The sequence below is a fragment of the Sceloporus occidentalis genome, unplaced genomic scaffold (assembly GCF_023333645.1).
Source record: "Sceloporus occidentalis isolate IW3139 unplaced genomic scaffold, rSceOcc1.0.p SCAF_56, whole genome shotgun sequence".
NCBI lineage: Eukaryota > Metazoa > Chordata > Lepidosauria > Squamata > Phrynosomatidae > Sceloporus > Sceloporus occidentalis.
This window is the reverse complement of record NW_028317036.1, coordinates 4,561,981-4,575,023: the sequence shown is the minus strand read 5'-3', so window position 1 is coordinate 4,575,023 and position 13,043 is coordinate 4,561,981. Positions and strand designations below refer to the sequence as shown.

General features: G+C 43.8%; 1 protein-coding gene across 1 annotated transcript in view; it reads left to right on the top strand.

The window, feature by feature from the left end:
* LOC149287846 (formin-1-like) overlaps positions 1–13,043 on the top strand; it is a 45,513-nt gene that overhangs the window by 20,141 nt on the left and 12,329 nt on the right. The window contains exons 4-6 of the mRNA XM_089492438.1: positions 4,224–4,269; positions 8,808–8,826; positions 12,147–12,874. Coding sequence (XP_089348564.1) covers positions 4,224–4,269; positions 8,808–8,826; positions 12,147–12,874 — 793 coding nt within the window. The remainder of the gene's footprint in view (positions 1–4,223; positions 4,270–8,807; positions 8,827–12,146; positions 12,875–13,043) is intronic.

Here is a 13,043-nt window from a genome sequence, read left to right as displayed (position 1 = left end):
ACTCAGCCGCTGGGGAGGAATGCCGCCTGCACCCCCTCCCTGGCTCTCCTTCTGCCGCTGGGGAGATGGGCCGGCTGCCGCATCTCCCGGGATATCTGCCAGCCGCTGGGGAGGAGGGACGATACCTTCAGCTCCCATCATTGGGATCAGCCGCTGGGGAAGAATGCCGCCTGCACCCCCTCCCTGGTGCTCCTTCTGCCGCTGGGGAGATGGGCCGGCTGCCGCATCTCCCAGGATATCTGCCAGCCGCTGGGGAGGAGGGACAATACCCCCAGCTCCAATCATTGGGATCAGCCGCTGGGGAGCGAGGACCGGTTCCTCCGCTCCCGGGTCTGTGAGCTGCCGCTGGGGAGACTGACCAGCTGCGCCATCTCCCGGGTCCTCACTCAGCCGCTGGGGAGGAATGCCGCCTGCACCCCCTCCGTGGTGCTCCTTCTGCCGCTGGGGAGATGGGCCGGCTGCCGCATCTCCAGGGATATCTGCCAGCCGCTGGGGAGGAGGGACAATACCCTCAGCTCCAATCATTGGGATCAGCCGCTGGGGAGCGAGGACCGGTTCCTCCGCTCCCGGGTCTGTGAGCTGCCGCTGGGGAGACTGACCAGCTGCGCCATCTCCCGGGTTCTCACTCAGCCGCTGGGGAGGGATGCCACCTGCACCCCCTCCCTGGTGCTCCTTCTGCCGCTGGGAAGATGGGCCGGCTGCCGCATCTCCCTGGATATCTGTCAGCCGCTGGGGAGGAACGCCAGTTGCCCTTCCTCCCATGATTGGTGACGGCTGTTGGGGAAATCCAGATGATGGGGATGTAGGCGGGGCAGGGCAGAGGTCAGCAACTTTCTGCCCTGTCGCCAGCTCTTCCGATGGTGGGTCCCTGCTAGCAGGTGGGGACCCTTCGCTGTGGGACAGGTAGACACCAGCAGCATTCTGCCCTATTGCCGGTGCTTCAGCCTGAGCGAGGATTGCTGATGCAGGACAGATGTCAGCGATGCTCTCTACAGGTGCCAGCGCTTCTGCTGGTTGGTCCTCGTTAGCCGGCCGGGACACCGTGCTGGGGGATGAGCAGAGGCCAAAAGCACTCTGCCCTGTGGCCGGCTCTTCTGCCGGTCTGGCATTTTGCGGTGCTGGGCAGAGGATCGCGTTGCTCTGCCCTGGTGGGTCCCTGCTAGCAGGCGGGGACCCTTCACCGTGGGGCAGGCAGAGGCCAGCGGCACTCTGCCCCGCTGCCAGCATTTCAGCCGGAGTAGGAGGGGCGCATGGTGATGGGCAGAGAACAGCGTCCCTCTGCCCTGTTGTCAGTGCTTCAGCTGGAACTGCAGGATCTGTCGACTCCCGTGTCATGGAAAGGCCGCCTTCCAGCAGCCCTAAGTATTCCATCTCCAGGCACCATTCCCTGTAGACTAGCCCTTCTAAGTCAGCTGCCAGGGTCAGTTCTTGGGAAAGCGGCAGCATTTCCTCGCGGTCCTTGTACAGGTCCCAGAACCTATAGCTCTCCGAACTACCAAAGTCGTCTTCTGCTTCAAAAGCTTCCCAATCTAAGCCAGGGACATAGAGGTCCTCACCTTCCGGAGAATAGTGATTTCCGGACCCCCACTCCTGCTGGGCTGCAGCCCAATATAATGCTCGGTATAGGTCCCCGAGCTCGAGCTCCTTCGCCACCAACTTCTCCAGTGTGGCTACTTCCTCCTCGGTGGGCTGCCATCTCATCCGGCGACGCCGCAGCTTAAACAGCTCCCCGAAGCGTTGTTCTGGGGTAGGCAGGTTCTCGCTTCTGCAGTTGTACCAGTTTTCCATGGCATCTTCCCACAGCTCTAGCCGAATCAGGGCTCTCCATTCCAGCCGTACTTCCTCTGGAATCGGCCCTCCCTGTATCGTCAGGGCGACCTTAACTCGAGTCTCAAAGTCCCATAACGGAGCTTCCCACTTATACTCATCAGCTCCTCGTGACGCATTCCTCTGTAGATCCAGGTCCACCTTGAACTGCCGATCCATTTCCATTACCGTCCTACAGACTGTTTCTGCAGATGGAGTGGCTCCGTAGAATGCCATCCTCCTCTGTAATCTGTTGCGGAACTTCTTCGTTGCCTGTTCCCGACACCGGCTCAGTTCTTCTGCCATAGCTGCCGCCGATGTGGCTGTACCTCCGTGGTCAGCAAGCCTGTTAGTCCCAGTAGTGGTTGGGCTGTCTCTGTACTGAGGAAGCATCCCACCGCTGCCACCAATGTGACGGGACCGACCTGTACCCCGACTGGGTACGCCCGCCGAACGTTGCTTCCTTCGCCCCATGGCCACCGGGGCACCAGAGACTAACCCCTTCGCTGTCTGTGGCTAGCCGAAACTGAGCTACACAGGGTGGCTATCGTCCTGAAAAGGACAATACGCGATCATAGCAGAGAACACAGCTCTTCAGGAACCTCGGCCGTACTGTAGTATACCGAAGTATAGCAATACAGCACCCTACCGCCCTAATAAGGGCAGCACCGAGGCTTACCTCAATAACAAGACAGGACTCGTAGTGAGGTAAAACAGGAACTCCCTTTATTTGGGAACACAGGGGCATTTAAACAGTACAAGGGATTGAGTTACGTCCAATAGACACACAAGGGAATTGCGTCCAATAGACACAAGGGAATTGCGTCCAATAGACACAAGGGAATTACATCCTGCCCTCCTTTGCATATGACTGAGCATTAGCCCTCAGCCCAGTAGGGGGTCTCTACTGTAGTCTGTGTAAGGAGGGAGGGGCAGGACATGTGGCACCTGGACAGGGTAGCAAACAAGGGGAACAAAAGCACACACCATAATCACAACATATACTGGGAAATGCAGGTATCACAAACAATAATTATTACAGACGGTACCGATTAACCCGGGGCCGTCACACCCATGTTGGCAAGAGATGCGGATCCGAGTCAAACATATTATAGTAGATGTTCAGTTTGCTGTAAAAGGATCAGTAGCCGGGACCTGCTGGTAGTGGTGATAGAGGAGCAGTTGGTCCTGCCATCTGATATACATGTATGGCGTGATAGCCTTCCAGATATTGCCACAGTGGCTTTAGGCGTTCTAACTTTTTTTGGCTAGTATGTATTGGACATGCCAGTGTTCCGCAGCCATGTGTGTGAAATGCTTTGGGGCAATATAGTTGTGTTTGTTTTCAGGTCGATATTAACCAGCTTGCCGTGGACATGCTGACATAGTCCTTTTGTATGAGCATCTCATTGCACTGAAATATATGAGGGTGCATTAACAAACGCTGATCATTGATTTGAAAAGCCAATTAATGTAAATGAAACAATTTAAAAGGAACCAGTGATTTAGGCAGTAATACAGACCCCTGGCCTCTGCCTTAGATCTAGACAGTAGAGGTTTACCTTTATCCAGAGCTATTTTTGCATATAGCATTCCCCTTGTATGTGGCTACTAGATAAAACAGCAGATTGATCCTGAATATACAATGATTCACGAGAGATAACATGGGAGGTGTGCTGAGCAGGGATAGATTAGGCTGACACCCTGTTCTGTTTGCAAAAGGAGTGATTTCAAACTTGATGTTGTGGAGGCTCAGCATGTTCTAGACTTTGATTCTCACTTATTTTAGAGAAGTCAATTAGATGGCAACACCGGGAAGTGGGAGTGACCTGCGCACATTGTATTCAGGGTTCTTTCTGCTTTGATGCATTTGGTTCAGATTGACAGAACACCAAAGGATTGCTTACAAGTTCCTTTCCAAATGCATCTAAATGTTTTACTATTTGTCTTGTTGAAGACGATAAAATGTCTTAAGCATCAGACACTGTTTCTCTAATTGGGGCATTTTATATGATTAGTAGCTAGCCATGAGTACCTGGGCATCACTGGGTGTCCAGGTAGGATTATTATGTGCCATGGTTAAGGATTCCCAAAACAGTTTGGGTCTTAGTGAGATAGTTGTGTGTAATTAATATGTCACATAGCCAGAGCCTACCACTTTGTTCAATAAACATCTAGCGTGACATTAAATAATGCAGTGATTTACAGTGGTTGACTCCCCATAGGTTAACCCAAATTTGCTTACTTTTGGTTAATTCATGCCATGAGTGAGGATCTTTGGAAGGAAGAGATATATTCGTAGCAGACTTGAATATCATGCTTTCCAAGGATTCTGCATGTGGGAAATACGTTTTTCCTGTGCATTCAGTGTCCAGTATAGCGGAGTTCAGCCTGTATGCTGGGGCAAAACTAATAAGACTTTAGATCAGGTGCCTTAGTGCAGTTAAAATGGCACCATAAAAAATGGCCAGGTTCATCTGAATCTATTATCTGTGGACCTGTTCCTTGAAACTATTGTTCAAAAGCCAACTCCAATTAACCTGCGAGATTCAAAACCATCTATGGTTCTCCGGAAAGGAGGAAGCTAGCTGAATAGTTCAATACCTATTTATTTTTGGGGAATACTAATCATAGAAACATAGAATTTGAGAGCAGATAAGAAATAGTCAACCCGTCTGATCTGCCCATATTTCTGTGCCATAGAAACCTCAAACCTTATCTGGTCCCGGAAAACGATAGTGAAAGAATAATAGCCAGAGTCCGTTAAAGTACAACAAAGTAATTTGTAAGCACAGTTGTAATAACGTGTAATAGTTAAGCGCATCCTATTTAGTGAAGAAGTAAAGTATGAAGTATTATGTGTGAAGAAGTAATTATGGAGAAATCACAGGTGCCCTTAACCAATTAGTGTTCATGTATTTTTTAGCGAGCCCTGGTGTACAGTACAAATTGTGGAGTTAAGATCCAATAAATTCTCTCTGAATAGATACAATTTGAACCAGAGCTCAGAGCTTTTGGATACCGTTCTGATTGCTGAGTTTCCGTAACAAAATAATGTGATCACGCTTTCACGTCTAGGTTTGTTTTGTGTTTCCTTCTTTCCGTACGTTGGCATAGAGGAACGTGAATGCTTTTTAAAATACGTTTTCAAGATTGCTTCCCCCAACAACAATGTTAATGTTCTGGAATCTTGTTTAATGGGGAAGCAACTTGTCCTCTCAGTTATCTTGCTATTCGGATAAATAAACTCATGAGATGATGTCGCGTCACCCTTTGGATGGTCTGTGGGACATGGAGATGTGTTCGCAGTTTAACCTCTCTGTTTATCCTTAGGGTTACCGCAGACTTGCTCTAAATTCTGTTTATGGGTGTACAAACATTGATGATGCGAAATGGAACAGCTGGTACCTGTATGAGTTTTTTTTAACTAGCCATTTAGGTGTTCATGGCCTATTGGGCTGTTTATAACACATTAGGTTAGCAACACTACCAGTGCCCACTATCCTGGCCCAACATTTTAAATTGAGTAGTCTGATTTGGGTGTTGACTCCATGATGTCCTTGCCAGCCCTTCTCTGTTGGCAGCAATAGGTGGTTAGTGGGTAGATTGTAACCTATGACTGAAGAGGTAGTAAGTGTCAGTTCTAGCTTTAAAAAAAAAAAAACTTCCTAAAATTTTGTTTTCTTCATGATAGCTCTTGAGATTGTTTAGTAATCATAATTATCACTCCTTCAAAAATGTTGAAGAGTCCTGTTGTGAAGCTGAAGCTCTGTCCTTGTTGAAGAATAGTTAAGGGCTGGTAAATATCTGAAGGTTAATGTGAGCATTTATGATCTTTGAGCCGTGAAGGGTAAAGCACCAGGCCAAAGATCCTGTTTTATAGTTAATATCTCCTATCACGCCATGGACAGCATTAATTCTTCATTGTTGGGACCTACTTTCTTAAGAATCTTTACAAACCTCCATATTTAGCATTACTGGGCACCTCTCAGAGAACTTTACTGCCACTTTTAACCCATTTTTGGTTGGTTTGATCAGAGATCCAGTAGAACCTAGGCACCACGATCTCTTTCAATTACCAAATCCGCTTTTAGACATGAATGCACTTAAAAAAGATGGTGCCATGACTCTTGGGAGCAGCAAGACATAGTGTTATGTAGTATAGCATATACTAATCTTTCTGGAGGCATTTAGCCAGCTCTGTGATGGACATCGCATGTTCCAAAGTAGCCCATTAAACATAGTCTTGCTACTTTTGTTATCGAGTGGTGTGGATTTGGCAGTGACTGGTAACCCGTTTCACACCACGGTGCTCTGTGAGTCTGATCTCTTGGCCCACTAATATTTTCTTCATCCCAAACTTGGCTCTGTTATTTGGGAGCTGAGCTTTTGATGAAAGCTTTGAGAGGCTGCTGTGCTTTATATCTTTCACAGTTTGCATGTTTAATGGCGGTTGGCGGTGGATTTTGTTTGGATTCCTATGGTTTTAATGATACTTGGAACATCACAATGGATTTCTTGATAACAACTCTGTATGCTGTCCAGAAAGTAACATTTGAAAAATCTGCAATTACTTGTTGTTTCCGCCTTTTTTCATATAGTGTTTAATACAATAGATGTCCAATGATAATGTTGCACGGATAAAGAATGCTTTTCATCTGCTTTCCCATGTTCTCATAGGGAATTTTGTTCACATTAGTGTTTGGTGCCTCTGAGGGGGATACATTCTGCTACGGGAAGTTCAAAGGTGTTTTGTATTCTAATAAATGTCATACTACCATACAACATTTCTAACAATCTATATTGGTTTTTGTCTAGGTAACATCACATGTTTAGAGCATATGCGGAGTAGCATTAGTCTGTATATTCCCTTGACAATACTCTTCTACACACTCTAGGACCCAGGCAGTGGTGTATTCTGGCCTATGTAGATCCATGGATTGTGGGGTTGATACACTGCAGAGGTCTGCACTCTGTAGCACTCATCCCACACACTGCGCGTCCTTCAGTGATGGAGGGACGGGATGGGACGTCAAGCCCTAGCATCCAGAACAGATGACGCGAGGCTTTATGTAGGACTTGGGAGGCATTTATCAAAGCTACTCTGGGCCAGTCCTAGGGCAGTCGCCCCTTTAAATACACCATTACATCTGGGTTTAGTTTCAATAAACCATGAGTTTACATAGGAAGTTTAAGCTCCTTGATATCGCCATAAATTTTGAAGGGCCAACGCCAGTGAGCTTCTCTTGCAGAAAGATGCTCCAACCGGTAACTCCTCGCATTATTGCCGTAGCTCTCTGATCTTGGTCCTTCATCAGGCATAGTAAAGTCAATGGTTTGAAAAGCCCCGTGCAAACTCCTCGTTTATTGGATTGACCCCACATCTTTTGATTCAGTTATTTAGTGAAATATGTTCTTGGAGCCTCTCCAAAACTCATCGTGAGAGCCAACCTAAAGCTCTTGGGCAACTGGCTCGTGGAAAGGTCACTGATTAATTCAACATGGCATATTTCCATAGACATTCATCTATACTCCAAAATCGCATAGATCACTTCTTAGACGCCTTGGTCTGTTAAATCTAAATAGAGATATGTAAGACCCCCGCTTCAAAGGCAGTGCTTTTACCAGTGAAACACTTGCCCCAGGCTCCCTTTTTGCATCTTCTTTGTTCTGTTGCGTGGAGTTAGTTTGATTTCTTCAGGTGCCTCGAGTCCTTTTTTCATCTTTCTGTACAACATTGTTTAATCTTCTGTAAGCACCATTTCCCATATATAGTTCCACTTTCTTTTTAACATATCAAAGTATAGAGCTAATTTCATCCCCTTTCTTCCCAGAGGGCCTGGACTTCCCTCCAGCACTGCAGAGGTGAAGCTCCCATGTGCATCTGATCATAGGGTCCCAGGTACTTGGACGCAACTAGCCTCATTTTATGGATGCTGGCTGAGGTCTGATTGCCTTCCTTCCAAATGCTGGTATTGTGACCTCTGATTGGTGTGTTTTTGATTTTCTAACAAGCATGTTTTCTTCTGGAGCTGATTTTGGCATTTATTTTTATTGATTTCTTTCCTTTTATTTCTTTGTACATACTCCCAGTTTACACACTGGTCATACACAGATGTTCAGTGCCAGAGTTTAACAAACTAGCAATGTGAATTTTCAAAGCAGGGGGTATCCATATTTTTCTTTTGGGGGGGGTCGATATCTTTACGTTCTTTTTTTGTTGACCATCTTGCATAGGATCTATTTTCAAAGTTTTATGTTTATAGTGGGATCGGATGAGCACCTCTAATTAACGCCTTATCTCAGTGATGATGTGCGACTCGTAACCCGGTGCTTACGGGCTTTATCCCTCATTGAGAACCGTTCTTGTTTTCTGTTGAGTAGCACAAAGCAGATTAAACTAAATGTATGTGAAACTTGATTAGAACCAAAAAACTGTTTACATGAAGCCCATCTGGAAATTAGAAGAAGGAAATGTGTAATAGTTCTCATACCTTCTAAAAACAGATCTTTGGTGGAGCGCTGAAGAAGGTTCTCTTCAGGACAATATGTCTGTTCCAGAATGTGTCTCGGGCGTTACCACTTTCTTTTTTCCGGCCTTTTTATTATTTTTTTTTGTTGTTTTGGATTGAGTCACTAGGATTTATTGACACAGAGTTTGTATTTATTTCTGCTAAATTCTTTGGGAGTCTTTTGTACCCTTATTTTCCATGAAGGGGGTAGAGGTTGGACCGCAAGAGTATGTGCGTAACCAACGAGACTCATAAAGTGCGGCGAATCAGATCACTTAATAGGACCATTTATCAAAGAATGTTCCAAAGAACTGGGCAGTCTAGCCGTGATTTCGACCACGTCATTGTGTTGGATGAAAAACGTATGTATTTCCACATGAAGTTCTCTATTGCTCCGAGCCACCTTGCACCTTCTACCCAAACATCACCACGGCTTTATTATTTGTTTAGGTCGTTTCTCAGTGTATTTTGTATTCCCTCAAATGGAACTAGAATAGAAAAATTGACAGTTATTGTTTTATTAGATGAACTCCATGCATTGTGTAAACTTTCTGCTGAATAACTTGCATTCATTATGGGCAAGGGGCATAATTCTTCTGTGCTCCTAGCTTTTGGGCACTTTAGATGGTTGCGGTGGTAAAGATTATGAACACTGCTTGCGCAGTTCAGTATGATCCCTAGTGTTTTAGGAATTTAATAGGTTCAAATAGGTAACATTTCAGAACTATTCTGCTTGATATATGTGCCATTTGTCTCTTTGTGGAGAGAAGATGGGGGGGGGGACTCCAAAGGTAAACTATTAAGTAATCTACAATATTTCTTATAATGTGTACCCTTTCATGTTTCTCATAGATTGCCTATAAATTATGCCATAGACAAGATCCTTAACCAACACCAGGTGTTCCGAAGAGTCAACATTCTCTGCCTATGACTGTAGACATGATAGAATCAGAATATAAGATGGATCTTCGTACAACTGTTACAAACGGTCACAGAGCATAAATATTCTGATCGAACTATGAAGTTGCGTTGGTATAGCGCCTTTGCCATTTAACTTTAGTGATAGCGTGCATTTAACAAAACTTACCTTTTTTAGAATGGGTTGCTATGTTTTCTAAGCAGAAAATGGTTACTACCCTTAACTCCAACCAGATGCACGTTGTTTAGTCTCTTGCCAAATGCCAGATAGACGTTATTAATTGAGGGCAATTTGATGATGATGAGAAGGCCCCGCAGAATTACCATTTAATGACCCATGCCGTATTACATAGGTTTTCCTTTTCACAAATAGATTTGGGGTATAACTACAAAACGTTGTTGGGAAAATATGATGAATTGTTAAGTCCCAACAAAAGGGGGAAAAAAAACGCTCTTTTTTTTTTTTATCAGCAATTGATTAATCTGCTCTCCAGACTCCTAATATGTTGACTTCATTAGAGGAGGATAGATTAGCGTTAGAAGGAACGTTTACAATAAAGAAAAAGAAATCTGCTTTTGTTTTTATGCAGCGCTGCCAATGTATACAACGCTGCACATGGCAGAGGAATTCACACACATTTAATCACTAGAAACCACCTAATTAATCTCTGTCCCTCCTCTTGCGGGGCTCTGTTGATAAATGCAGCGATTATCCTCCAGTGTCATCAGAACAGCACAGGTTGATGATGATACCGGAAATAAAGGTCAAGTTGGGGGTTTAAACAGCATAAAACGAACCCATAAAATAATCCGGTAATGAAACCATCGATTAATTGTCTTCTTCTTGTTAGTGATTCAGATTTATGTTTTCCAGCATTACGTCATATCTGCCTCCACAAAAAACATACCTAGTGCGTTTCATACAAACGTCCCTTTTTTTCCATGCCCCCCCCTCCAGTGCAAATCATATTGACGTTCTACTTTCATCTCAAGTAGTTCTTGACTTTTCATGGACTCTTTCTGCGTCGTTCTAGACAAACTCTCTACACAGCTTACTTACAGTTGTGTGGCTGCTGTCCAGAGCTATTATAATATATATATTATTTTTTGGGCAAAGAAGTAATTTTAAAATATATGTGATCCCACACGCTACTTAATTAGAAATAAGTAGATGTATTACTACTAAAGTGAAAAGAAAAATATTATATTATTTTGTATATAAGAATACTAAAGAAAAATATGACCGTTCCTCTATACTGTAAAAATATTTCCATATTTAATGGTAGTGTATGTAGATGTTAGAATATGCAGAAATTCCGTTTTGAAGACTTCTACAATAAAATTCATAAATGCTGTATGTGTGTATATATATATATATATATATATATATATATATATATATATATATATATATATATATGTGTGTGTGTGTGTGTGTATATGTATGTATAGATACATACACACATGCATACACACTGTTTATATAGTCACAGGTAAATGCCCTGGCAGGTAGGTCTCTGATTTTGTCAGCAGGGGGCAGTGTTTAGTTTTTATGATGGCTGCAGCGATAGGTAAACATTAAAACATCATTTGTTCCAGTTCTCTTTCACCCAAACACAAGCTTAAATAAATTGTTGTAATTGTCACACATGCACTTTTCATGTTTATAGCATTAGGATTTAAGGCCTAAACTAAATATAGCAGTATTTTCCGCTGGCCGTGTTAACCTGTTGTTATAGCACATGCCGATTTGCCAGAATACTGTAGGTTAAATATAGTTTTATTTATTACATATACATATAGTCTGTTAAGTCCTAATTCTCTTCTTTCTCATTTGGCAATCACACACAAATTATTTGTGTTTTGTTTTTTTGTAAAACATGTGCACATGTATGTTGCCCAAACTTTAAAATTCCTAAAATATTTTTTTCAAAAAAGTTAAAATTACACATTTTTATCTGATATATAAAAAAATAAATGTATCACCAAACATCATTTTTGGGAAACTGTAAGTTTTTCTAATAGAAGGTCTCATTTGGTCTTGTTTCATTGCTGAATTATGCTTAGATTCCAAAATGAAACACACACACACAGTGCCTTTGGTGTATTTAAACATGGCCCACAACTTAACTTAATCACAATTAAAAATATAATATTTTAGTATATTTGATAGTGTATGTCAGGGTATGAATTTGATATTTCTTAAAAAAAATAAAATAAAAAATATAACTACATGATGTCTTAGGATCCACAATTCTGTTGAAGAAAAGTACCATATTCAGTTACTGATCCGCTTCACATATGTCCAGGTTCGGGGATTTACTCGGTTTTATTACTGGATGCTGTGGCAAGGGTCTTTCCTCTCCGACTATCTTGGGAGCTATAAGCCCCAAAACACTTGGTGCCGTTTGTCTCATTTGATACTTTTTTGTCTCTTTTTCTTGTTGTGTATTATGTACTTTCTAAATTGTGTCAAGGTCAAATGCAGTCATAGTGGGATTCCAAAATGGTGTATGCCTTCTCTGCACTATACAATGTTGCAAAGATATCTCAACTATTATCTTAACTATTTTTAAGGTGTTTTTGTTACTTTCCCTCAAACTACCCCTAAATTTAACAATTAACCACTAACAAAGCCAACTTACTAATTATGTATAGTTGCTTATTCAGTTTATTTTCATTATGCTGCAAAGCCTTAACTTTCTAGGCTACCTTAGATAATGCCTGGTGACCCTCTGCCCCCCCCCCCCACACTGGACATAACGTGTAAAAACATATTGGATGAACTGCTCAAATTGGCTGATTTTTTCTTATTTGAGGTTGGTCAACAGTGGCTTTATCTTTTTCAGGCATCAAACAGTTTATGTTGCTTATGTTAATGGTTCAGACTTTTCTGCTTCTCCTCCTCAGTCTCAGTTTGAAGTGGAGATCTTCAATGTACGCGGGGAACAGGCAGTTCAGACAACAAGACTTGAGGAGGCAATCCAGAACCTTCAAGAACAGCTGGAAAGCAAAATCAGTCCACGAAAAGGGGAGGCCAGAGATGTCTGTGTGTCTACAGAGGATGAGAACCCACCAAGGACCTTTCGCAGCGTGTACATTCAAACTGACAGAGACACATTCCTGAAGCCCAATGAGGAGGACAGTAGGACTCAAAAGAGTAACCAGATTCTACCCAAGAAGCTCAATATCACCTCACTGAACCAGAGCCTTGCTGGTCCAAATGAGACTCAAGCCCTACCTCCTCCACCACCGCCTCTCCCACTCACAAATTCAATCCAACCATCGCCACCTCCTCCTCCTCCGCTCCCAGGAGGTATTTCTATTCCACCACCTCCACCACTACCAGGTCTGGGTCCCCCTGCACCTCCACCTTTACCTGGCTCTGTGCCTCCACCTCCTCCACCGCCACCTTTGCCTGGCTCTGTGCCTCCACCTCCTCCACCGCCACCTTTGCCTGGTTCTGGTCCTCCACCCCCTCCTCCTCCTCCTGGCTCTGGTCCCCCGCCACCTCCACCTCCTGGATTCATATTTGGTGGCAACTTAACCTCAAGCAAAGCCCCTCGGAAACCCCCCATAGAACCTGGCTGCCCAATGAAGCCACTGTACTGGACGAGGATACAGCTCAAGAGTAACGGGTACGTTTTTGGAGATTAAAATGGGATAGAAAATCAAAAATGGTTATGTCATATGTGTTCCTCTTCCTAAAAAAGTACACATGCGTGGTGGGGTGCCTGGTGATGGAGTGAAACAAAGTATTCTTCACTCATCCTTGAAAAACAAGCTCGAGCTTGACCTTTAAATCAT